The 25,976-nt window shown below is 52.8% G+C and overlaps 4 protein-coding genes across 16 annotated transcripts in view; 3 read left to right on the top strand and 1 right to left on the bottom strand.

The window, feature by feature from the left end:
• The window catches only part of DOCK3 (dedicator of cytokinesis 3), a 299,439-nt gene extending 294,256 nt beyond the window's left edge, over positions 1-5,183 (top strand). For 7 of the 10 annotated variants that reach the window (XM_031470426.2, XM_031470421.2, XM_031470420.2 and 4 more), the window contains 3 exons: positions 559-681; positions 1,210-1,292; positions 2,067-5,183. In XM_031470426.2, coding sequence (XP_031326286.2) covers positions 559-681; positions 1,210-1,292; positions 2,067-2,576 — 716 coding nt within the window. In that variant the 3' untranslated portion in view covers positions 2,577-5,183. The remainder of the gene's footprint in view (positions 1-558; positions 682-1,209; positions 1,293-2,066) is intronic. The other 3 variants (XM_031470425.2, XM_031470424.2, XM_031470418.2) reach the window with 2 other exon arrangements.
• A 947-nt stretch (positions 5,184-6,130) lies between these two features.
• Positions 6,131-9,740, top strand: MANF (mesencephalic astrocyte derived neurotrophic factor). The gene is given in 6 exon segments (XM_031470434.2): positions 6,131-6,197; positions 6,200-6,251; positions 6,253-6,347; positions 7,048-7,175; positions 7,979-8,120; positions 9,309-9,740. Coding segments are annotated over 6 exon segments (669 nt in total). The 3' UTR covers positions 9,494-9,740.
• Positions 9,741-11,954: 2,214 nt separating this feature from the next.
• Positions 11,955-14,990, top strand: RBM15B (RNA binding motif protein 15B). The gene has a single exon (XM_031470433.2). It carries the CDS (start codon positions 11,998-12,000, stop codon positions 14,695-14,697), a length of 2,700 nt encoding a protein of 899 aa, XP_031326293.2. The 5' UTR covers positions 11,955-11,997; the 3' UTR covers positions 14,698-14,990.
• Positions 14,991-18,318: 3,328 nt separating this feature from the next.
• Positions 18,319-25,976, bottom strand: part of DCAF1 (DDB1 and CUL4 associated factor 1) — a 67,951-nt gene continuing 60,293 nt past the window's right edge. For 3 of the 4 annotated variants that reach the window (XM_031470428.2, XM_064496501.1, XM_064496502.1), the window contains 2 exons: positions 23,562-23,814; positions 18,319-19,292 (listed from right to left, as the gene is read on the bottom strand). In XM_031470428.2, coding sequence (XP_031326288.1) covers positions 19,234-19,292; positions 23,562-23,814 — 312 coding nt within the window. In that variant the 3' untranslated portion in view covers positions 18,319-19,233. Of the gene's footprint in view, positions 19,293-22,016; positions 22,076-23,561; positions 23,815-25,976 lie in introns of all 4 variants that reach the window. The other variant, XR_004142453.2, reaches the window with a different exon arrangement.

The following is a 25,976-nucleotide window of genomic DNA, read 5'->3' as shown; positions in this document are numbered from 1 at the left end:
GGCACAGAAGCATCAGGGATGGTCAGAGTGTGTACATTACCACAGGCCCTTTGGGGGGCAGCTCCTGCCCACGCAGCGGCTGTGGACGGAGGCAGTCTCTGCGCCCATCCTGCTCCCTGCGTTCCTGTTGGGCTGGGGCTCTGGGAGAGCCCTGACTCTTGATTTGAGTCAGAAGCTCCGCGGCTGCGCTCTGTTGTCTCAGTCTCGTCAGCCTGTTCTCTCTCCTCTTTTCTGCTCTCTCCTCTTCCTGGCAAATCTTGGAGGCTACAGACGTTGACTCCTTGCTGTGCTTCACTCAGCACTTGTCTCATCCTGACAGCTCTTCAGACATCAGTTCACTTGTTGCCATCCTCTTACATGGCTCTGTCCCTGGCCACTCTCCCCTGTGGGCCACTGTGTATTGCTTGGCCAGCGTTTTTTGTCCCAGGGGCTGGCATGTCATCCCCATGTGTGCACCACAGTACACATCAGGAGAAGCCATAGGCTGTAGGACGGGCTTCTCCCAGAGGGTGGCTCAGGAAGTAATGTCCCTTCATGCCATCTGTTTTCACCCTTCAGCGGTGCCAGCAGCCCCCAGCAGCTGGAGCCTGGATAGCGGAGCCCGAGAGGCCCAGCCCTTCCTGTCTGCCCACATGGGGTGCATCCTGCCCCCCCCAGTGCCTCCCCGAAGCCTGCTGCATGGTAAGAAGACCTCCAGCGGGTCCCCCCAGGTAGTCCCTGGTCTCAGACCCTGCTCAGGGTCAAGGTCAGCAGCCCTCCAGGCTAAGACAGGCTGACTCAGCCAAGGAAGAATCATCCCCACCACAGAAAGGACCCTGCTGGGCTTTGGGGTCAGGAGGTGTCCAGGTGCAGCAGGTGAGCTCAGTAAGGCTTTTCTGACCCAGGAGGCTGAGGACAGAGGAACTGACTGTGCCAAGCTTGACAGTCACCAGCCCATCATGGGCGGAGAGCTGCCACTGTCTGCGGCCTGTTGTTCTGCAGGCTCTGATGCACTTGACTTTCTTGACCTCCTGTGTGGTGTGGGGGTCTTTACTCCAGCAGCCTGTGTTTTGGAGAACTTGAGTGAAAAGAGAGCTTTTTCTGTGGCCTCCACTGCTGAGGGGTCCACAGGAGATGCTTTCCATGTCTGCCCAGTTGGCCCAGCAAGATGTGCTGACGTGCAGCCCAAGAGGGGCCCCGGCTGAGGCTCTGGTTCTGTTCCCTTTGCAGGTCATTACTCCCTACACTTTGACGCCTTCCACCACCCCCTGGGTGACACCCCACCGGCCCTTCCTGCCCGGACCCTGCGCAAGGTAATGTACTGAAGTGACAGCCCCACCCGCTGTGAGATGGGTCATCTTGTCTGCTGGGATCCCCCTGAGGTCCTCCTCCTCTGCTCCTGTCCCCGAGAGCCCAGCCTGGTAGAAGCTGGGGTAGGGCCAGAGCCACACTCGGGATGCAGGTGACCATTGTGTCCTGCAGCAGGTATGATGGGGGCAGGGAGGTCAGAGGGTCCTGGAGACAGCAACACATGGTACTCAGAGTGTGTGGGTGGCGAGCAGAGAGAAGCCAGGGGGTTCTCTGCCAACACCACAGCAGTTCAAGAGGTAAAGAAACATTCCTGTGGCGGATCGTAGGGCATCTTAAACTAGAATCCAGTCAAAACAAAAAGCATCAGGTACAAAACATTTATGAAAAACTCGTTAGTTTTTCTGCAAATTAAAAAAGACAGATTTTAGCAGCAGAACGCACTCATCTGATCCATGGCCCCTGCGAGGTTCTTTCTACCCTCCCCAACTGGCCTGATGATCCAGCCTTTCTGTCGGTACCCTAGAGCCACAGCCAGTGGCCTGGGATGCCCAGCAGCCAGGATGGGGCCATCTTTTGGTTGCAGGCGATTCTGGAGCTGCCCTGGCTTGCTGGGGACAGGGAGGAACGAGGGGTTGCTGGTGACAGAACAAGAACCATTCTGTTGATGAGGTCACTTTAGAGCTCAGTAAAAAGCAGTCTCTTGATCTCTTCATGTGGTAGGCCGGTCAGCCTACCTGGAAATAGGGATCCTAACATTTCTTGCTCTTCTTTTGCAGTCACCCCTGCACCCTATCCCAGCCTCCCCCACAAGCCCCCAGTCAGGCCTGGATGGCAGCAACTCGACGCTGTCCGGCAGTGCCAGCAGCGGCGTGTCTTCCTTAAGTGAGAGTAACTTTGGGCACTCCTCGGAGGCCCCTCCTCGAACCGACACCATGGACTCCATGCCAAGCCAGGCCTGGAACGCTGATGAAGACCTGGAGCCGCCCTACCTCCCTGTCCACTACAGTCTCTCCGAGTCCGCCGTCCTGGACTCCATCAAGGCCCAGCCATGCCGAAGCCACTCAGCCCCAGGATGTGTCATCCCTCAGGACCCCATGGACCCACCTGCGCTGCCCCCCAAGCCCTACCATCCCCGCCTGCCAGCCCTGGAGCACGACGAGGGTGTGCTGCTACGTGAGGAGGCCGAGAGGCCTCGGGGCCTGCACCGCAAGGCCTCGCTGCCTCCTGGGAGCACCAAGGAAGAGCAGGCTCGCATGGCCTGGGAGCACGGCCGAGGGGAACAGTGAGGGGCCGGGAGGCAGCTGGGACACCACCCTCAGTGAGCAGCTCACCCAACCACTCCAGGTCTGAAAAGCAAGTTCCCCTGCAGGGAGCCAGAGAGGCCTGGCACTCAGGAGAGAACCACCCCGAGTCTACGTTCTACTGCCGTGAACTCGTGTGTTGCCATGTACAGAGGCCACAGCAGCATGAAGGGTTGTGGCTTCTGTTTTTATTTCATTTTCTACATCTCCATTTCTATGGGTTTTCCTTTTTCCCTTGTGCAGTAGATGCTTTCTTCCTCCTGCAGTTCCAGACCACGTGGAGCTATGTGGAGATATTGCACAGACAGAATTGCTTTGCAGCTTTCCCGGGCCCCAGGAGTAGGAACCCAGGCCTTCCCTCCAGGGTAGAGACGCACAGAAGAATGGAAATTGCACTAGGAACCTCTTCCTTTACTGTGTGGACAGAAGAGCTCATGGTTGTATTCAGGGATTGCAAGGACCACGTGGACTACATGTCACAGGTGGACAAGGGGGCTACAAGCCATTTTGCACAAATACCTGCCCACCTGCCTGCTCTTCCATCCAGGAGTGTGTGACTGAGGGGCTGGTTGGGCCAACCTGCTGGCTCAGGCATGTGACCTGGCCTAACTGCACACCCGGGCACACTGCCAGGCTCCTGTGGGCCAGCCCTGCCTCCTGCTCTACCTTGGATTTTTCCCTCCATCGTTTTTTATTTCTGACCATTTGCTCCCCTCCACTCTTAATACATCCCATGCCCTGCAGAAGCCCCCTTGGCAAACAGATCTACAGTAGTTATCTCCGACCCTCTGGGGCTTGAATTGGGGTGTGAAGTCAGAGGGACTACCCTAGCCACCTTCCTCCCCAGGGCCCGGGTGGCCATGTGTTGAGAGATGAGTTGATATAGGAGGGAGGCTGAGGTGTGGCAGGGGCCGGAAATCCTCTGAGCTTTCAGAAGTGGCCAGAGTGCCTGTCATCCAGCTCCTGAATCAGGGATTTTCAGCACTACCTCCAAGCAGTGGGGTTGTCTGCCCAGCCAGGCTTCCAAGGCCTGAGGACTTGTGGTCAGATCAGCAAGCTCTTGGGTAAAAAGGGTGGGAGGGAGCTTCTCCTTTTAGAAGCAGAAGCCACACAGGTTGAATTGTCCTCTCCCAGTGGCCAAGTGCAGGGCCCCCGCTCCAGGCCCATGGGGACCACCACTCAGGGTTCAGGGCGGGCAGGAGGGCAGCTTCTCCAGCCTCCCCAGTCTGTTGGGCAGAAGACAGTGGTGTCTTTATAGGAAACTCTTTCAAGTCAGGGCACTGATTTTCCTCTTGCTTTATTATTTGGGGAGATAGGGTAGGGTGGTAATTAATATTTTACCAGGGTGCTTCTAAGTTACTTAAAAGTCTACAAAACATTGTTTTCTCTCATTTGCTTGCGTTCACAACTTTTTTGGTCACAAGGCTGCCTTCTTGCTGAGCAGGTGTATTCTCTCCTAAATCCTCTTCTGCTGGCCCATCTGACCTCCATGGTCAGGGTGTTTTATGCTTGTAAACAAATGCCAGCTTGTTTTAACAGGAATGCCAGCAAAGTACGTATGAGGAAAGATGAGGGCCATGTTACCTTCAGGGCAGCTGGGAGTGTTCACCACCAGTCTGGGTCCTTTCTGATACTGTAAGGGTGACCCCAGGCAGAGTGGGTCAGTCCTGGCAGCCCTGACCTCGCAGGGCAGGCCTGGACCATCTGGTGTTCACAAGTGTGGCAGTCAGTGGGGACTAACTTTGGATTTCTTTGGTAGGAGGGCATCTTTAGATCTTAGGGCACTTCTGAACCTCAATCCCTGGACAAGGCAGTCATCATGTAAGAACATCTAACTTGTCCACCTGGTGACATGGGAGGGTAGAGAGGGGAGTGTGGGTTTGTTTGGCCTTGCCTCATGCAAGGTGAGCCAGGTCTGTTTTCCCTCTCCATTTTCCCTAGTTGGATGAAAAGGACATGTTCCAAAACCCCCTTTTTTTTTTTTTTTTTTTTGGAGAATCAGCCAGTCTGAGGGGAAGTGGGAGGCCAGAGATGAGAATCCTCTGAAATGATTGTGAAATACTAATTTTCATTCTTTCAAGCTTATTTGTAAATACCTATTTGAATGCTGTGTATTTGTACAGGAATTTGAGCAAAAAATGTATAGAGTGTGATGTCCAATTGGTATTCAGCCCTATAAATGTTTTTAACCTCGGCATTCTGTGCTTATTTAAAATAAGAAAACTTCTAACCATTTCTTTTGTGTATTTATGTTTAAAATAAGAAATGATTTAAAAATGATCTTACCTGTACCAGAGAGCAAAGTTCAAAGAAAAAAATTTGTACTAGTGTCCTAAGAGGTATTTTACTGTATATATTGTGGTAGCATGTTCTCAATCCAACAAGTAATGTGAATTTTAGATGTAAATATCTGCCACTTGATTTCCCTACTCCCTTGACTGCTGTGATGTGAATTAAAGATGAATACCTGATACTGATCCACTGAATTCACTGAATGGGAGCAACGCAAGTGCCCCTCTCCAACCCTTGTCGCTGGGCTCCAAGCCCCATAGAAACCTCGTTTCTACCCTGAGCACAGAGCCAACCTTTCCCATGTCCTGCCTTCGAGAAAAGCCAGCCAAGGAGGACACCCCCTCCGAAGCCTGTCCGCTGACCCACAGGACCCTGCTCCGGAGGCGCCCTCGGCAGCCGGGGCCCTGAGCGCTCGGCTGGGAAGCAGAAGGCGGCGGGCCAGCGAGCCGGGCCAGGCTTCCGGAGCTTGTGAGGAAAACGGCGTGCTCTTCCCAACGTGGGGGGACAAACCTCTGAAGCCCCCGACAACCCGCAGTGAGGGAGGACGGTTCAGATCCCAACACCACACAACTAGCCCTGACCCGGGCTGCTCTGAGCTCTGGGACTGCAGCCCCGAGGGGAGCCTTCCTGTGGGCCGCCCTCCAGCCCAGAGTCTGTCCACCCCGGCCGGGGTCCTTCTGTCGGAACGGGCGAGGCGGGCTCCGGCCACCCGCGCGCGGCTCAAGCGAGTGGGCACCTAAGCTGCTGGGGAAATTCGGCCATGGTCATCCCGCCTCGCAGGTGCTCCCCAAAGGCCGGGTCCCCCGCCCACGCGATCGTTTTTAAAAAAATAAAGAAACCTCTTCAGAGCGTTGCCTGCAGCCGGCCGCCCTCCCTATCCTGTCGGGTTGTGGCTGACCCCAGAGCCCATGACCTGCGCCACGAGTCGGCGCCTGGCCGGGGAGGTCGGCAAGGTTTTTCAGGCGGGCGTTAGGCCCAGAACAGGGCGTATGCTGGACAACTCAACAAGCCGCGGGGAAACGGCCGAATCCCACTTCAGCCCACGGTGCCCGGCCTCAGTCACAACCGCTGCCCATACTCAAGATGGCCGCCTGAGCCGCTTCCGTCGCCTCTGTGGCCGCTTCCTGCGGGCTGCTCTGGTTCAATCAGCGGCCGACAACTGTCTAGGGCCGAGGGCGGGCGACCCACCAGCCAATGGGGGAGGGTAGCGTGGAGCCGCCGGTCTGGGCTCCGAGGAGCGTGGGCCAATGGGGGTGCGGCGGGTGGGAGGGGCGAAGGCCTCCCGCCAATGGGGAGCTAGGGCGCGCGGCCGGGACCTGAGGCAGCGCCGCGCGGCGGGCGCGGTTCAGTCGGGCGGTGGCGGCGGCGGGTGGAGGAGGATGTGGGCTACGCACGGGCTGGCGGTGGCGCTGGCTCTGAGCGTGCTGCCGGGCGGCCGGGCTCTGCGGCAGGGCGATTGCGAAGGTGCGGCGGGGTCGGGGTCCGTGCGCTGTGGCCGGCCAGGCGACGGCCCTGAACCCAGTCAAGCCGTGGGGCCGCCGAGAGGCTCGGGCTGGAATGGGCGGGGGTGGCGGCGGCGGCCGGCCCCAGAGGGGTCCTCCCGAGTTGGGGCCGACGCCGGGCCTGGAAGAGATTTCTTGGACCTAAAAAGCATTGGTCCGACGAGAAAAAGTTGGAACCAGATCGTTGAGAAAACTTGGCCTGAAATTGAGATAACGCCGGAGTTTTGGTCCTTTCCCATCACTGGGCAGAGGCTCTCGGGAGAGTCCCTGGCCCGGTCGGGAGTCCTAAGGGCCGGCCTTCGGCACCGCGCCTGGTCTGGTAGGGTTGCAGAGCCGCATTTCAGGGTTCGGTATTGTATTTGGAAATGAGCAGCATTTGGATCATTTTCCTTTTCGGCCTCCAGTTTGTCCATTTTGAGGGTCACAGTGAGTCCATCTCAAGGACACGTGTTCAGTCTCGGCTTACACTTTATGGAAAGAGCAGACAGAAGGCGTTTGTGGGTCATTAGGTGATGCTCGTTCCCCGCATGCCTTGGGTGTGCCAGGGGACCCAGCAACCTGGAGCCCGGTTCTGTCCACCTGTGGGCACTTGAAGAAATCCGGTGATGGAAAAACACCCTTCTCCATGTTTGCTGAGCATCTCTCTTCCCTCTCTTTTCCAGTTTGTATTTCTTATCTGGGAAGATTTTACCAGGACCTCAAAGACAGAGATGTCACATTCTCACCAGCCTCTATTGAAAAAGAACTTATAAAGTTCTGCCGTGAAGCAAGAGGCAAAGAGAATCGGTTGGTGAGTAGCCATTTGACCCTCCCCAGGCTGGCCTTAGCCGGCGTTTAACCCTCGGCTTCACCAGCCTCTGAGTTAAAGGTCCTGCCCACTTGTCTGTTCAGGAGGCCAGCTGCTCTCTCAGTGAACTAATGTGGGACTGAAGTGCTTCCCGTATTCTGTAGGTGTGATGTTACCCTCTTACTACTGATTAAGCATCTGTCTACTGCGTGCTGTGCACCAGGACTACCGGGGAGAGGAATGATAGACAAATGATGCAGTGGGATGGGTGTCATGAAGAAAATGGACCAGGGTGGTATGGTATAGGGGGTGGGTGCTGATTTAGACAAAGTAGTCAAGAATTCTTCTGAGAAAGGGTCATCATTGTGGTGGGGGAAGAGCATCCCAGGCAGAGGGACCAGCTAGTGTGAGTGCCCAGAGGCCAGAAGTCTTGGCATGTGTGAGAACCGAAGAAGATAACAAAGTGCACACTGGGTAGATCAGGGCTGAACTGAGGACGAGAGCCCTAATGAAAAGATGGCTTTTGTAGCTTTAATTTCCCTGGCTGTCTCTGGTTTGTCTGTCTTTCTGTTTAAAGGTTTGAACCCTGGTGACTTTTAAATTCATACGGTGGCTGTCAGCTCTGGGACCGAGTGTGTAGTGAGAGCCTGGGTTGACACTGACTGAATCTGACTGCCAGTACAGGCGGGGACATGGGAGAATGAGGCCCTGGCAGAGAAGGAAAATGTTTTGAGATGTCAATACTCTTTGGAGAAGATGGCTCTCGAGTAGCACCTCCTGAAGGCCATTGTCCTTTCTTGCTGCAGTGCTACTACATTGGGGCCACAGATGATGCAGCCACCAAGATCATCAATGAGGTGTCGAAGCCCTTGGCCCACCACATCCCTGTGGAGAAGATCTGTGAGAAACTCAAGAAGAAGGACAGCCAGATCTGTGAGCTCAAGTACGGTGAGTGTGGCCAGGCCTTGTGCAGGCAACACTGTAGCCCTTCTGTGCTCCGGCAGTGATGGACTTGACTTTCTGGCTGGGGAGGCACGGGGAACTAGAGCCTCTGTGAGTGTGCCACGTGGCCTGGTAGGTGGTGCCCATGGTGCGGGTGGGGGGCGGCCTCAGGGTAGAGGTCAGAATCAGCCTCTTCGAGGAAGTGACACTTCAGCAGACTCTGAAGGAGGTAGGGGGTTAGTCCAGGGCACAATCAATAGAAGAGCATTTCAAAGGCAACCCAGTGGCATGACAGGTGGGTGGTCAGGTCCCAGAGGGCAGGTGAGTGAAGATTTGGCTTTTAGTCTGAGGAAAGATGGGACTGTTAGTTTTGGAGCACAGAAGGGATGTGGGTTGACTGGGGTTTAACAGGCTTGTCCTGACTATAAGCGCTGAAGGCCCAGCGATCTTTATTTTAAGAAGTGCTGTGTTCCATCAGGCAAGCCCAAGGTTATGGGCTCATGGCATCTCTCTTGTTGAATAAGTCCGTGGTGGAAAAAACACTCCAGGTCTTCAGAAAGTCAGGGGCAGGAATATTGTCCTCTTCTGTAAAATTTTAAAACGGCACCAGCATATTTCATTGTGAATTGAGTGTCCAAGGGCCTGTGTTTGCCCACGTGCCTCAAGGATTCCAGGTCTTCTGAGAGTGATCCTGGTTCAGTGCTGATGGCTCAAGGTCTCTGCATGGTCACAAGTGGTTATGGAGAGTGAGCTCCTAATTCAAACGGGCCTGACCAGGGCCTGTGTTGGGAAACTGGGGCTAGGGGATCTGTCTACTCTGTCACGCTGTAGCTGTCCTTCTACGGTGATGTGAGCTCTACTGTGACTACTGAAGAGGCATTTGGAGTGGGAGCCACATTCCTCCTATACAGTTCCTCCTGTAAGGACCGTGTGGGCTCCATTCCTGTCCCTGGTGACATTGCACGTCTGTGGTGGACGTTGCCAGCATGAAACTCACCTTCCTGGTGAAGGGACCTTGGCCAGTTGCCCCTCTTGGAGGCAGTGGTCACTGACACACATGCATGTGTCTGGAAGTGTCTCTGCCCCTATGACCAGGAGGGCTGCTTGTTTAAGGGATGGTTTGGCTGTGCAGGACTATTGGGGGCCCCAAGCTGCTCCTGCCCAGCTGGTTACTCTCCCTGCTCTCACCTCCAGACAAGCAGATCGACCTGAGCACAGTGGACCTGAAGAAGCTTCGGGTTAAAGAGCTAAAGAAGATCCTGGACGACTGGGGCGAGACGTGCAAAGGCTGTGCAGAAAAGTCTGACTACATCCGGAAGATTAATGAACTGATGCCTAAATACGCCCCCAAGGCAGCCAGTTCACGGACTGATTTGTAGTCTGCCTGATCCCTGCTGCACCTGAGGGGAAAACAGTTCATCTGTGTCTTCCCCAAACAGCCTTTTTGTAATTTATTTTTTAGGCCGGCTCCTGACAAAGTCAGGTGTGAAGCCTGGAGCTTTCCTAATGATGCTGGGTCTACAACATCCCCTTGGGGGGATTCACTTTGTTCTGTGGCCGGTTTACTCTAGGACTTCGAAGTGTGTCTGGGATTTTTTTATTAAAGGAAGAAAATTTCTAGCTGTCCTTGGAGAATTAAAGTGAATACTGAAATAGGATTTTACCCCGAATGAAGATTTCACCGGTTTATGCTTTCCGGTTTACAGAGTTTTCAGGTATATTCACATTTGTCCCTCAGCCACCAGCCAGTACTGGAGATAGCAGGGCAGGACAGGGGGACCAAGGCCTGCGGGGTTGTACAGGACTGGAGCAGGGCCTGGGGAGCAGGCTGGGCTTGATAACCCTAACCCCGCATGGACTATCTTATACCCACATGAGAAAGGCTGACATCAGGGCTTGGTGTGAACCCTTGTGGAGGGGATGTATAGTGTGCTTTTTCTGCAATGATGTTTTCAATAACTGCAAATGTTCAGTACTGTCACATTTCTAAAGATGCTCTTGGCCTGGCTACCTCCACCAATCACTGTCCAGATCTTGCCATCTACTCGCTCATTTGGGTTTGTGGTCTAGTGTCAGTCCCAAGCCTCTGATGCCTAATTGGGATTTTGCAAGACTGGAAGGAGTTGGTTTGTACAACAAGCTGAGGAGAGGATGCCTTTTGCCTTTGTTTACCCAAGAGAAGTCTTAACAGTTGAGGTCCTGAGAGCTTGTAAGCAGAGTGTCCCTAGTGTCTGATTTCTAAGTTGCTCTCTTTGGGGTTGGTGCTTGGGAAACCCAGTTGCCTGCGTGAGCTATGACTCCACAGAGACACTTCTGCTCCTCATACCTGCAGAGACCACCTGAAGGGAAGGACTAAGAAGCAGCACTTTCCAAGGAATTGCTTTGACCTCAGGTCACATCCTTTGTGCAGCGGATCCATTTGCCTATTGAAAGGGACTTCAGCCTGCTGTAAAGTCCATCAATGCTTGGCAGCAGCAGGCCCACATATTTCACTTCCACCACACCATGTCTGAGGAAAGCGAGAAGGTGGAGCCACTTCTCAGGCCAGGCCTTCCCTGTTAGGGGAATTAGAAGGGCTGTTAAGATTTAACAAGCATTGTATCCTGAGCCCCTGAAAAGTGCTGGAGCCAGAAGTCTTAGAAGATGGAGCTGTCTCCCCTTACCACCCTAGGTCTGTGTTTCTGTGGCCCCCGTGTCCTCCAGGCCACACTGAACAGGGAAAACAACCCAACTACTACCACCCTAGGGCTGATAGCCAAGGTTATCTCTGCAGGGCTTAACTCCTTTCTGGAATATTTCCCGAGGCACGAAGTGTTACAGGTGTTACTTCTGTTTCCTCTTGCACGTGCCTTAGTCATTAACAGGAGCTGCTTTCTGGTTGTGGGAGGAGGGCAGGGCTGTGGTGCTCTCCACTCCACACTTTCTGTGGCTGAAGTTGGGTCAAGTTCTGCTGCGAAGCCTCCAGCAACTCTCCCTGGAGAATGAAAGATTCCCCAAGGGGCTTGGGCACGTGGGCAAGACTCCCGTCACCTTACCACCGGGAGAGGTAAGTGTTGCAAACTGAGTAACCGCTGGTTTTGACCTCTTTGCCCGTGGCTCGGATGCCCAGAGCAGAGGGCAGGGCCCCGAGGCACCAAGGAGCCCATTCCCACTCCAGGAACTGCAGGTTTACGATTCCGGGTTTCTGTGCCTGGGCCTAGACGGGTCTCGCCTTCCTGCATGCATAGCCAGAGTCCTCATGGCCTTTCTGGGGACCAATGCCGGTGAACCTGAATGCAGGGAGTTGGCGTGCGACCTAGGGAGTGCCGTGTTTTGGTCCTCGCGTTTGTCAAGCCCCGAGTCGAGTTAGGAGATGCCGTGGCAGGGTATGGGGGTCACCCAAGCCTAGTGCTGGAATTGAGGGGAGCACTATGTAAAGAGGGCGCTGGGTCAAGGCCTAGTGCCCCCCACGCCTACAGAGGCTGCCACTCCTTCACCCATCAGTGCGGGCTCCTGACGCGGGAGCCAGAGGCCAGGGTCTCGCAGCCTGCTGAGGTCGGGGACCGCAAAAGCCAGCTCTCGAGGGCGCGGAGCTCTCGGTCGAGCGGTGGCGCCAGAGCCCACTGCGCGGCCGCACTAGACCATTTGCCGCTGGGTCACGTGGCACGGGGCGGCGCAGCCGGATGACGCACGCCCGGCGGAGCTCTCGCCCCGCCCGTACGGGATCACGTGGCCGGCGCAGCCTGATAACGCAACGCCCAGCTCCTGGGCTCCGCTCACGCCCCGCCGCCGCGCCGAGTCCTTTTGTCCAAGATGGCGGCGCCGGGGGCGCTGCCTCCTCGGCCGCCGCCGCCGCCGCTGTGAGGGGCCTGCGGGCCGCCCGCCCGCCTGCCGCGCCGGCGCCATGAAGAGGCAGAGCGAGCGAGACTCGAGCCCGAGCGGGCGCGGCTCGTCGTCGTCGGCCAAGCGGCCGCGGGAGCGCGAACGGGAGGCGGAGGCGGGCGGGCGGCGGGCGGCGCACAAGGCCTCGGGTGGCGCCAAGCATCCCGTTCCAACGCGGGCCCGCGACAAACCTCGCGGTAGCGGGGGCAGTGGGAGCGGGCATCGCGACGGCCGCGGCGCCGGGGACGCGAATCACCGTGCGAGCAGCGGCCGCTCCTCCGGTTCGGGCGCCGGTGGCGGAGGACGCGGTGGCAAGGCCTCAGGGGACCCAGGCGCTTCAGGGGCTTCGCCCCGCGTGTCTCCACTGCCACCTCCACCACCACCCGGGGCCGAGCCTGCGGGTCCCGGCTCGTCGGCGGCCGCACCCGAGTACAAGACTCTGCTCATCAGTAGCCTGAGCCCCGCGCTGCCCGCCGAGCACCTCGAGGACCGGCTTTTCCACCAGTTCAAGCGCTTCGGAGAGATCAGCTTGCGGCTGTCGCACACGCCTGAGCTGGGCCGCGTGGCTTACGTGAATTTCCGGCACCCACAGGACGCGCGTGAGGCCCGCCAGCACGCCCTGGCCCGCCAGCTGCTGCTCTACGACCGCCCGCTCAAGGTGGAGCCGGTGTACCTGCGCGGAGGCGGCGGCGGCGGCGGTGGCGGCGGCGGCGGCGGCGGGAGCAGCCGCCGAAGCAGCAGCAGCAGCGCTGCCGCCTCCACGCCGCCCCCCGGGCCACCCGCGCCTGCCGACCCGCTCGGCTACCTCCCACTGCACGGCGGCTACCAGTACAAGCAGCGTTCGCTGTCCCCAGTTGCCGCCCCGCCACTGCGGGAACCCCGCGCCCGCCACGCCGCCGCAGCGTTTGCCCTGGATGCTGCCGCCGCCGCCGCCGTAGGACTGTCCCGGGAGCGGGCCCTGGACTACTACGGGCTCTACGACGACCGCGGGCGCCCCTACGGCTACCCGGCCGTGTGTGAGGAGGACCTGATGCCTGAGGACGACCAGCGGGCCACTCGCAACCTCTTCATCGGGAACCTGGACCACAGCGTGTCAGAGGTGGAGCTGCGACGGGCTTTCGAGAAGTACGGCATCATTGAGGAGGTGGTCATTAAGAGACCCGCCCGTGGTCAGGGTGGTGCATACGCCTTCCTCAAGTTCCAGAACCTGGACATGGCCCATAGGGCTAAGGTGGCCATGTCAGGCCGAGTGATTGGCCGCAACCCCATTAAGATAGGCTATGGCAAGGCTAACCCCACCACACGCCTCTGGGTGGGTGGCCTGGGACCTAACACCTCGCTGGCAGCGCTAGCCCGGGAGTTTGACCGCTTTGGGAGCATTCGGACCATTGATCACGTCAAAGGGGATAGCTTTGCCTACATCCAGTATGAGAGCTTGGACGCCGCCCAGGCCGCTTGTGCTAAAATGAGGGGCTTTCCCTTGGGTGGTCCCGACCGCAGGCTGCGTGTGGATTTTGCCAAAGCAGAGGAGACTCGGTATCCCCAGCAGTACCAGCCTTCACCCCTCCCTGTGCATTATGAGCTTCTCCCAGATGGATATACTCGGCACCGAAACCTGGACGCTGATCTGCGGGTGCGGGATAGGACCCCCCCACACCTCCTGTACTCAGACCGAGACCGGACCTTTTTGGAAGGGGACTGGACCAGCCCCAGTAAAAGCTCTGACCGCCGAAACAGCCTCGAGGGCTACAGCCGCTCAGTGCGCAGCCGGAGTGGTGAGCGCTGGGGTGGAGATGGGGACCGGGGCCTGCCTAAGCCCTGGGAGGAGAGGCGGAAGCGGAGGAGCCTTTCCAGTGATCGCGGAAGGACAACCCACTCCCCTTATGAGGAACGGAGCAGGACCAAGGGTGGTGGGCAGCAGGCGGACCGAGGCTCTGACCGCACCCCTGAGCGCAGCCGCAAGGAAAACCACTCCAGTGAAGGGACCAAGGAATCCGGCAGCAACTCCCTCAGCAACAGCAGACACGGGGCTGAGGAGCGGAGCCACCACCACCACCATGAGGCTCCAGACTCTTCCCACGGGAAGAAGACACGAGAGGGCGAGCGCAATCATCGGACCATTGAGGCTGAGCCCAAGCCTCTCGAAGAGCCAAAACACGAGACCAAAAAGCTCAAGAATCTTTCAGAGTATGCCCAGACACTGCAGCTGGGTTGGAATGGGCTTCTAGTGTTGAAAAACAGCTGCTTCCCAACATCTATGCACATCTTAGAGGGGGACCAAGGGGTTATCAGCGGTCTCCTCAAAGACCACACTTCTGGGAGTAAGCTGACCCAGCTGAAGATTGCCCAGCGCCTTCGACTGGACCAGCCCAAGCTCGACGAGGTCACACGACGCATCAAGCAGGGGAGCCCCAATGGCTACGCAGTGCTCCTAGCCACCCAGGCTTCCCCCATTGGGCCTGGCACTGAGGGGATGCCCGCGGTGGAACCAGGCCTACAGAGGCGGCTTCTCAGGAACCTGGTCTCCTACTTGAAACAGAAGCAGGCTGCAGGGGTGATCAGCCTGCCAGTGGGTGGGTCCAAGGGCAGAGACAGCACAGGCATGCTTTATGCCTTCCCGCCCTGCGACTTTTCTCAGCAGTACCTCCAGTCAGCACTGAGGACATTGGGCAAGTTAGAAGAAGAACACATGGTGATAGTTATAGTAAGAGACACAGCCTAGCCCAAACCTGTCTTCTCCAGCTCCACGTTTGTGTCACAAAAGCAGTTATTTTAAAATCTGAATCCTCCGCTGGGTTATTTCAGTTCATTTGGTAGGGGACCAAAGTCCTGTCCCCCACCAAAGCTAAGTTCTTAGGTTTTGGGGGGGTTTTTTTTACAGTGATGAGAAGGGACTCCTGTCATGTTGGTTTCTAGTGTACGAGATCCTGTCTGCTGTGTTCTGTATTTTTTTATTTTTTGACTAACTGTATGGAAAGCTGTCAGTAAAGCCTTTGTCAGAGGATGGATTTTTAATCCTGCTCAGCTCCTGGTTTAATCACGTTTTTGTTTTTGTTTTTTGTTTTTTTGCTCAAAGAATGGAAGGCTTTTCCCCGCTACATGCACACAAATGCCCTGTCATCTTTCCACCACTGGCATAGCTCACCGTCCTGCTGCACTAGTGGGTCTCAGCCCTTCAGATCTTTGGGCTGTCGGGACTATGTTCACATTTTTTAATCTTGGCTGAGAGCAGGTGGGTTTCAGTCTGCACGCAACCCTGCCTTGCCAACCAGAGGACCCCACGCACAGGAAGGGGTTGAGCCTAAGTTTTTGTTACTAGTTTTTGTTTTCCTGCCCCAAACTGTGTGTGTCCATCAAGCCTTTTTGAAGACAAGTAGTCTTTAGCAGTTGTGTGGTCTTGTAGTCATGGGAGGAGCAGTGCAATATTGATGTCAAGGGGTCTTGGTGCCATGGATCCGTGCAGCCTCCTTCTCTCGTTCAGCCTCCCTTCTAGCCTTAATGCAGCAGCCCAGGGATACCCAGTTGGGAGACAGAGCTGCCTCAGACTCCCAGGGACACTGGAGACCAAATGCTGGAATGGAGGGTGGGAGGCAGCTTTCCTTGGACTTTTTCTTGAACTTTACCCGGTGTTTGAATTCTTTTTTTTCCTTTGGTTGGTTGGGGGTGATGTGTCAATGGAGTGGGCCTCTGCCCAGTCTCTAGGGCTTTGTGGGAGACATTGAATCCCTGGGGCCTGAAGAGTTTTTGAGCGAGTATGGCGGGTTCGGAAGAGGCTGCTCTCCCCGGGGCAGGCGAGAGTGTGTGCCGAGGCCACCTGCCCTGCTGTCGAGGTGGGGACCACTGGGGGAGGTGCTTCTGTGGGGAAGCGTCGCATTGCCAAGGTGTTGGGCAGTGCTCGAGCTCAAAACCACTCGAGCTGAGTTGGGGAGGAATGTGGAGTCATCCTCAAGCTGGTAGGGAAAGATGGCTTGAAGGAGTCTTAAGTTCTGTGGCGACCTGTCTCTGCTACGGTAGTGTGGCCAGCATTGGCAGAAAAAGCCAGCAGTGTTGGGTCAGGAAGGGAAATCAGTCACACAGCAACTGACACCACAGAGCACAGCCCAGACACTATTTCAGGATGTTTGTGGCAGTTCAGATGTTCCAAAAGGATCATTGTCAAGGGTGAGGGAGAACAGAAGCTCCAGTAAGGGAAACAAGTCCCTAAATGACCAGGAACTCTGGGTTCTGTTGACCATGCCATCCCCTGTCTAGGTCTGGTGACTACCCTGGCTGGCACGAGGCAGCACAGGTGACAACTCATGCGGTGGAAGCTGGGGCTCAGTGCGGACTGCGTGCAGAATGCACGCCTCTCCACAAGGACAGTGGGAGGTGTCTTTTCAAGACCTTGGAGATCTAAGGTAAACAAGGGAATGTGCCTGGGGGAAGCGCCGCTCACTGGGCTTCAGCTGGTGTTCACGACTGAGAACAAGCATGTTCGTAACGGAAAACATTAACATAAGGAAGTGTGTTATGTGCCTGTTTGTACTCGAGCTTTGGCCACAACTGCCAGGTATCTGAGCAAATCAGTGTGGGGCACAGTGGCACCATTCCGGGCAGGAGTGGGCCTCGCCTCGATTAGAGCAGATGAGGTAGGGGGTGTCTTGAAGGCACACTGACAAATGCCATGGGCACAGGTCACAGCCACCTTGCTGTATTTAAGCCTGAAACTTCTCTGGGCTGTTCCTTCATAAAGTGGGTGCTCAGGACCCAGAATAAATACTATGCCTCCTAGCTTTCCCAGACAGAAACCTAAGAAATCTGGTTGGAGAAGACACTTAAACCCTTGCCTTGTTCACCCTTCTTCAGGGATAGGTGCTTTCTGGCCCCAAAATGAACTAGAGTGTTGATGAAGAACCACAGCTTGTGTGTGACTGTCTCTCTTCCTTGGACCCTCTTCTCAACTCCTTCCTTCCTTTCGCTCTTAAAGACACAGCAGGTTCTGTGACCGTCTCTCAGAAAGGCCTTGACTAGCACTACGGGGATCGGTCAGGTGGTCAAGGCCCTGGCAGATGTATGACATGCCCCCAGGGAGAGGTTTAGCTGCAGGCACCCAGTGCTTCCACCTGTGGTTCTGGTCCTGTCTGAGGTGTGGCTTTAACGCAAAATTTGCATTGGTGTTCTGCTACTGTTCCACTGTTTCTTCCTGAATTACTCAGAGCTCAAGCCCTGGCAGAGTAAGAGGGCTGATGTTTCCTTAGTCTCTTAGGGCACTTCCCTAAGGATGTGTTGTCAAGTCGACCAGGATTCTGCTTTCCTGTAGCAGGTTCCCATCTCCACCCAAGAGACCTGTGGGTGCTCCCAGCAGCTGCTGGCAGAGCTCAGGGAGACTGTCTCAGCTGAGTTGATGGCTAGAATATAATGCTTTTAGTACTTCTGGCTTTTAGCCTGTTTTCTTCTAATGCACCAGCAGACTATTCCACTGGGTAGGTGTTAGCAACCCCTTTAAGCTAAGGCCTCTGCTCTCTGGAGGACCAAGAGGTGCCTGAGTGACACAGGCCCACTTCCGCATGTGTCATACATGCACAGTGCTCTGAAGCCCAGCAGGGCTTTACTGGCCCCTGATGAGTTTAGCTATCTTGTCTTGCTTGTTTACTTCACAAGTTTGTCCTCTTTTCTCAGCAGAGGGAGAAAAATCTCTTTAGCTATATCATACCTATAAGACAGAAACTGGGCAAACTCGAAGAGACTACATTCTATTTATTGTGGGAAAGATGGGGGTGGGGTGAGTGAAAAGGTAAGAGGTCCTTTCCCTGGTGGTGGCACAGCTGAACCACAGGCCAGTTTTCAAGGCCTGTGAAGTACCTGCAAAGCCAGCCCGCCCAAGCCCCACAAACTGCCAAAACTGAAGAAGTGCCCGGGTCTACCGTTGTAGTCCCTTAAAGGTACAGTAATGACAGTCACCCAACTACAGGGATGGCCAAAATGCTTTCGCTCCTTAGCTTTGCCAGCTCATTGCTCCAAAACTTCCCAGGACCCCTACCTTTCCAGCTCCACCAAATCTGTACTCCGGAGCTGCCTTCTTGATTCAGAACCCAGGATAGAGATGAGATGTGCACACAGTGAACGATGCCCTGAGCACCTCCCTCAACCCCATGCCTGGTCCTTCTCTGGGGGAGAGCGGCAGGCCAGGGTGAGGCACTGTAACTAAGCTGCTTTTCTCCCCAGAGCGCTTTATTTGGGCAGAATGTGTTCTCACCACCGTGCTGGACTGCCTCTCCTGGAAGGCGTCCTCTCTATTGCCTGGCTAGCGCTGCAAGGAAAGGGACAGACCCCCACTTTGGTAAGAGAACAGGGAAAGGCCATAAACAAAGACAGACTTGTAGTTTATTTTGTATTTTTTTTAAATAAATACACTTTACATTAAAGAAAAAGGCTTTTGATTTGTAATTTCCACATTGGGGAGAAAGGGAAGAAAAAAAGATTTTTGAAAAACTGAATCACAAAGAAAAATAGAGGGAGTGAACTTATATCCTAAGTTCCCTCAACTCCACAAAACCAATATCCACAACGACCTTGCTGCCCCCAAACCGAGAAGGCGGGTGAACCTAAGCATTTATTCAGCAAACAAGCAGTGCCTTCCTCCCCACCTCTGGCACCTCTGGAAGGAAAACAAATTATCCTGACAGCATATGAGGCAACAAAACAGGTTAAAAAATCATATATTATATTTATAATAAAATATTCTTAATCCTTATCAATTTAAGAAACCACGATTTTCCTTTTCATTTAAATATGTATGTAAAAATGCCTCTATATTGTTCTTTAGACATCATTTTCTTCCCTTAGAAAATGAAGTGCAGGGACAAGAGACCTGGTGGATATAAGTTCATACCCTCAGTTATAAATGCCTTTTTTTTTTCTTTTTAAGTTTTATAAAAAACTATTTCTTGTTCTTTAAGTAAAGAACATTATACAAAGAAAATATATTGTGAAATAACCCCAGAGACATGTTTTTTTTTCCCTTGAGGAAAGATATGTCCATCCTAGGAGAAGGGGGAAGCAGAATAGGGCCTAACCCCTGCTGTCTTTTTTTTGTGGTTGTTATTGTTTTTAGAAGGACCCTCAAGATTCCAGTGAGACTCTCTAAGCTATAATCCTCTGAATGCAGGGCATGCAGTTCGTTAAAAGAGCCCTGGGAGAAGGGGAAGGGAAGATGTTCTGAATTCATTTGACTCAGTTTCTCGCCTGCCAAGAATCTCTTCCACGTGGTGATGGCTCCTCACTCATTTAGAGATAGAATGATGTCATCTTCCAAATCAGAGTTGTCAGAGCTGTCGGCTGAAAGGTAAGAAAAGGGAGAGACTAGATTATGCACTAGGCTTACAGGAAGCTTTCTGAAGAAGGCACCTACATACACATACATTTATGCCTGAGCAAGGTTAATTACCAGTTTCCAGAAAGAAAACACATCAATTAACTCCTTGGAGCTGGCTCTGGAGAATATACTGTTTTGGCAACGGTGGTTCCCCTGGGACCTCTCGCTTGCTTACCTTTCAGAGGGCCTGGACATGGTGCCCTCTGCTTCCTAGAGGTTCTTCCTCCTGCCTGGAAGGCCCTAAAGGAACCAGGCAAGCCCACGCTAAAGCTTTCACCCATGGTGCTTTGGCTGCAGAGGGGTTGAGGTCATGTGAGCCCATGTAGTCCTTTGGCCTCCAGAGTCCTTCAGGGGTGAGCACAGGCCTGCCTGACCCCTAAGACCACTAAAAAGACAGGCTGGGCCTGAGCAAAGATGAAAGTTCTCTTAAACTCCTCCACCACTCTTCTCAGAAGACCTCATAAAGGCAGAGATACTCAACCAAGGATTCATTCCTCTGCAATTTCTGAATATAATCTGCAGGGAACAAATTCCCTAGAAGGTACAGGCCAGCATGCAGCAATCCCAGAGAGGGAGTGCCTAGGAACACAGGGCTGGAAGCCAGCAGTGGGTAGCTATGACACCCTGGAAGGTGGCACTGTGTCTCTGGCACACAAGGAATCTTCTGCTTGACCCTCTGCCTTCCAGGCAGTGAAGAGACCACATGAACACCTGGAAGGATCCATTAAGGGGTGACACTAAGCAGTAACAGAAAGAACCCTCAAAATAAGGTAGATACACACATCTAGCTGATGGAAATCGGACAGAAACATAGGAGCTAGCTGTAGTATTTGTTGAGCGAAGGTAAAGGGAAGATCTCAGTGCCCATTTGGATCACTCACAGCTCAGGAAACTGAAACAATTTTAACAAGGTCCCCAGGGAAGTGGGAAGACATCCTGAGCTGGAGCCCTGCAAATGCCCACAGGCTCTGAGGTCCCCCTGTGGAGAGGGACAGCCAGTGGTTCCAAAGAACCCCTCATCAGCCCTTTCCCAGATAACCTGAGAGACTCCACTCGAGAAAAGCTGAGGAAGAACTGCGTGTTCCCAAACCTTCATTCACTACAATCTCCTTTAGGAAGAAAACTGGAAGTGGATAAAGTAAAACTAAGAAAAGTAGGGCTGTGATTTAAAAGAAAAAAAAAAGTCCTGAAAGTAAGCAAAAGAGTTGACTGGGAAAGAAAAAAATTTAAACAAAAAGAAAACAGAAAAAAAAAAAAGATGGCTGGGAAAAACCAGTGTTCCTGGGTCTAACAGGATGCAAGCACAGCCTGACTTCACAGTGAGGAGTGGGGAAAACAGGACGGAGATCAAACTAATACCTGACACAGCCAAACCACAAACTAGGCCTCGTCGGCTTCCTTACTGAAGGACCTCCAGGAGGAAGTGCCAGCAGGGAAGGGGGAGAAGCAGGGGCAGCACCGTGTCCCAGCCCACGGGATTGGGAAGAATCCCCCGGTGCTCATGCGACCTGTGAACCGACAATGCAAGCCCCACCTGCCTAACAGTATGTAACCGTCAGGTGTAGAGCCACTAAGAATTAAGAGTCTTCACAGCTGCATCACATCTAAGGACTAAATGCAGCCGAAGGAGAACACCACCACAATCATCTTTAAGCAAATAACCCGTCAGGCACAGGATTAACAGAACCCTCAGTGGTCAGGCACCGACTCCCCTCCTGGTGGTCAGGTGGCAGGTCACTCTCTCTACCTTCTTTAGCCTTTTCTCATCCTCCAAATGCTGAAGAGACCCAACCCCAGACTCTGGTCGGGACCTCTCCCTCTGAAAGGCCCTGGAGGCAAAGGCAGTTGATGTTACAGTCAGTCCCAGCAATGTGCAACCTCTTGCTCTACAACATACAGGCTTTTCAAAGGAGGGCAGAGCAGACAAACAAACACAAAGACCTCAGTGTCAAGGTATTTCTCTTCTGAGGGCCGGGGTTTTGCATCTGAAATCTATCACGTCTCTGTGGGATCCAAGGCTTACGCCAGGTTACATGTGGGGCACATGGGTGTGGTTTTCTATAGTCAACAGTGGCTTTTATCACACACTAAAGAGGCTCCATAAACCCCAAAAGCTTAAGAGCTAACGCTCTAGATGATTAGTGTGAGGCAAATGGTAAACCCAGGGTACAGAGGCTGCCCCCGTCTGCTCCGCTGTGAGCCGCTGTCGGTCTCTACAGGGAAGGAGCAGTGGAGGACGCACGCTGCCACCTCGGTGTCACCACCTCAGTTCTAGCCCCCAAGCTGCCATGTCCTCACACTGTCACCTACAACGGCATTTTCACATAAATATCCCCACCAAGTTAAAGTAACATTTTTACTGCTGACAGAAATGAGAGTTCTCCACATTACCTCTTGGGCTTGAAAGAAGGCATGTCCTAGACTAAACAGTTAAAGGCTGAAGGAGGCAGTAATGCTACAGGCCAAATACAAACTTAGTGGTTTTATATTCAAATTGAGAATGGAAAAAATCAGTGATACTCTTAGGTCAGGGGTACCAGCTGCTTCCCTAAACTACCTTATTACTTGTAATTGAAGGGAAACAGAACTTGTGCCCCACATCACAGATGACAAGAAAGTCCACTAAAACTTTCCCTTTTATTCCCATCAATACTGTCAAGTGTCCCTTGCCCCTTAGTCCCTCTTACCTGGCTCTCTGACCATGGCCAGGGGCAAGGCAAGTCCTCCTCCACTGAATCACCTCAACCTCCAAGTACGAAAAAATGGAAGTTGGCAAACAGCAGACGGGCAGATATAAGGAACTCCCGCCCAGCCCCACAGAGCTTCCTCAAAATACAGCTTTGGCAAGAAAGACAGTCTCCCCTAAGCCAACTGCCTTCAATCTTTGAGCGCTAGAATCATGTATAAGGTTCATCCCAAAGAAAATGGATTCAGGTCACTGGGGACTAGGAGAATCTCTTATATATGTGTTTAAATATATACAGCTAACTGCCCTCTCCTCCTACCACACACACTCCCATCCCGGCCCTCCCCCCTGCCACCAAACAAGCAATTACAAAAACCAAGCGTCTGCTCTGAAGAGGCCTGGCGTGTGCTGGGCCTAGGCCAGCACAATGAAACTCTGTACCTGTGCTGTTCAGTGTGGTAGCCACGTGTTGCTACTGAGCACTTGAAATGTGGACATGAAAATGAGGAAATGAACTTTTAACTGAATTAAAATTTTAATGGCCACAGGTAGGTAGTGGCTACCATGTTATGCATAACACCTCCCGTGGCTGTGAGAACGCTAGCCAGGTTAGCTACATGAAAAACGGGTGGTCATCACAGGGAGGGCTCCCCCGTCAGGCAGGGCAGCGCTAGGAAGAACCAGAGCCTGAGCAAGCAGGAATCTGTCAGCAGTGCCACATGTCACAGTGATGAGGCCAAATCTGCCCTCAAACAGAGCACAGCACAGAGCTTGCAGGCTCTTAGAACTACCAGCTGGTTTACCCAGGACCCGTTAGTAAAGTCAGGGGGCAACTTGACTTCAGAAAGCTATTCTAATGGGAAAGTACTAGAAAAATTGGAGCTTGTTCTTCATAACTTGGAACAAGAAAGGGGGAAAAAAAGGAACAATACAGAAGCCAAAGAAAAACATTTGTCCCCTGGTCCTTAAGAGGAATTAGGCAAAAGCAGACAGGAAAGGGCTCGCCACAAGAGCGCTGTTATTTCTTTATAACTTTAGAAAGGAGAAAGTAGAGAACCCCCACGAGCAGCTGTGTCTGACGATGTCTGATGTTCTGCCTCTTGGGAGAATGACACTGTGGCCTTTCATTCTAAGGCTAATCCTCTGAAGCAGGGGTCGACAAACTATAGTCTGGGCCAAACAAAACCTGCCACCTATTTTTGTAAATAGAATTTTATTAGAACACAGCCACATCATTAATTTATGTCTTGTTTCTGGCTGCTCTCACACAACAGCAGAGCTGAGGAGCTGCAACACAAAACCAAAAATATTTACTGTCCAGCCTTTATAAAAGAAGTTTGTCAACCCCTGTTTTAAAGATAAAAGATAGCAGCTATTTGGTTATACAGTCATCATGACAGGAGTGCAGAGGATCAGAGATGTGAAACTGCTCTTCCTCGTAGGGCACAGAGCCCCGGCACGGCTTGCCCTCTGGGCTGGGCTGACACAGGGAAGGGACCTTTCCCTGGGTACCAAGGCTCAGCCTCACGGTCAGCCCTAGACTTACTGTCCCCCAGGATCAGTTCCACTTCCTCGTCTGCATCAGAGTCTTCATCCTCCCCGTCCTCTCCCTCCTCTAGCAGGTTTGCTAGTTCCTCGTCAGAGGGAGAAAAGTCATTGTCCCCATCCTCCCCTGCATTCTCGTTGTTGTCATCCTCCTCCAACTCCGCCTCCAGCAACTGGTCAGTGTCAAGCTCATCTAGATCATCAGTGTCGTCGTCATCTTCATCATCATCTTCTTCCTCCTGTTCTTCCTCTTCCTGGTAAGAGAGCATGAGGCCCATTAGGACAAACACAGGCCCAGCCCATGTAGGCCACATGGGGAGTCTCTCCCTCCTTCCCAAAGGGGAGGAAGCTGTCAGCAGAGAGTGGTGATCTAGCTTAGCACCGACTTCATGGGCCAGCTAGTCGTGCCAATAAAGGGTAAGACAGGCACATACATGTCCCCCAAGACACTCAGAGCATTCCTCAGACAAGGATTACCGGTCACTCCACAAAGGCATTACCGGTCACGCGGCCCTCATCCAAGGAAACAGACAACTCACTTCACAGAAGTCTTTGCCATCAATATTCTGTGTTCCTAACTAACTAATAATGAACCTAAAAGGGCTCCTTCTCTCCTGCATCAACCAAACCAAATGAAATCAGTTGAGGCACTGGAACAAAAACTTCCACCTGGGATCTAAAAACAAATGCTTTAAGACAACAGAGAAAGCGGAGTGGTAGAGTGCACGCTTCGCATGCACAAGGCCATGGGTTCAATCCCCAATACCTCCATTAACTGAAAAGAGAAAAGAAAGAATACAGCTGCTGAGTCATCAAATTCTTGTCCTTGCATGGATGTCAGTAAGCCCCTAACAGTGCTATCACAAGTGTCCAGTGATCTGAACGTCCAACAGAATAGACTTACAATATAGAACACTAACAAGACACACACAAAGTATGCCAGAGAAACTGTCCATCCTTCCATTCTTAACAGATCTTCCCAAAGGTAGGAAAACTCACTAGAAAACTAATGAAATACTTGGCTCTGGGTACCCTAGGCTTTGCAAATGATATTTTGGCATCTGCCAGATTTCAATTTTGCACTAAAATCCAAACTGTTTCCCTACAAGCAAGAGAGGACACAAAGACACCTCTGCTTTGATAAGGATGACAAGTGTTCCCAAGTAAATGTGACCAATCCTTCTGCTCAAACATCAACTATCAGCACTGCCAGGAGCAAAATGATTCTAATTTCTGCAATAATAAAATATAAAATGCGTTTAACGCATGAGCCTAATGAAAGCCAAGACAGAACAAGCCCTACATCAGCAGAAGAAATATTTTTAAAACATTTTTTAAAGTGCTGCTGCATGCCAATCACTTAAAAACCAAACATCCCGTGCTCATCCAGCCACTGGTGCTCACTAGCTGTGAAGTAAACGAGGCTCACAGTCAGCAGAGCAGCTCTGCTTTATGAACTTTTGGTAATTTGGAACCACCATTTAGAGACTTTTTGATACACTGTTTGACCCACTGATTTAGACTTTTCAACAATTTCTGGCAGCTATGTAGAAAAACTGACCCCGTTAAATACCCACTAATTCTAATGCCTGTGCAAATATGTGTATGGTCTATACCAGAGTGGGTGTGCGCTGTGTGTACACGCACACCCGTGATGACCTGAGAGCAATGTTCCACAGCCTTGCCACACGTCACCTCCACGGGGACGGCTGCTAAGCACTCGCCCACTGGAAAGGAACTAAGACTGCTTGGAGGCAGTAAAAATGAGCTGAGGCACAGACAAGCTTCTGGCCTCTACAAGCACATCAGCTCATACAAATAACTGGGAACGGAGAGAGGGATCAAAATTTAAGGAAATAATTCAAAGCGTTTACCAGATTACAACTTTTGCCTCTTTTTTCCAGGCACATTTTCATGGCCTTGACCAAAATTAGTTCTAATCCATGAATAAAGGTACCACAGTTAAAAACAAGCACATTAAGGAAGAGAGTCCCCAGGGCCCTGTGTTTCCTGAGCCTCTGTGGAAGAGAGTAATTACATTTAAAACTGAAGACAGTGTTAACTGTTTTCATTTTGAAGTTAACTTAATACATAGTTACTGAGATGCACATTCATCACTGTTGTCAGAGTCCAGGCCAGGAGAAAATGCTCGGGCTTTGGGATCCAACAAGCCTGGGTTACAATCTTGGCTCTGCTAAGTACATGTTGTGTGAACTTGGGCAATTTACATAAATTTTCAGTGTCTAAGGATGGCGTAACTTTGAAAAGCCCACATCTGAGTGGGTATGTAAAAGGTTAAGCTGTTCAAATAAGCAAATTTAAGGAAGATCAATCTTCATTTCTGAAAATATCAAAAGCTTAGCTGACCCAGGAGAACTGAGGAAAAGCTCCCAAATCAAGAGCAATCAGTGAAAAT

This window comes from Camelus dromedarius, chromosome 17 (assembly GCF_036321535.1).
Source record: "Camelus dromedarius isolate mCamDro1 chromosome 17, mCamDro1.pat, whole genome shotgun sequence".
Classification (NCBI taxonomy): Eukaryota; Metazoa; Chordata; class Mammalia; order Artiodactyla; family Camelidae; genus Camelus; species Camelus dromedarius.
This window is presented reverse-complemented; position numbering and strand designations above follow the sequence as displayed.

What these genes read in the sequence shown, in the direction of transcription:
- RBM15B (XM_031470433.2), top strand. Translation starts at nt 11,998, where the DNA reads ATGAAGAGGCAGAGCGAGCGAGACTCGAGCCCGAGCGGGCGCGGCTCG.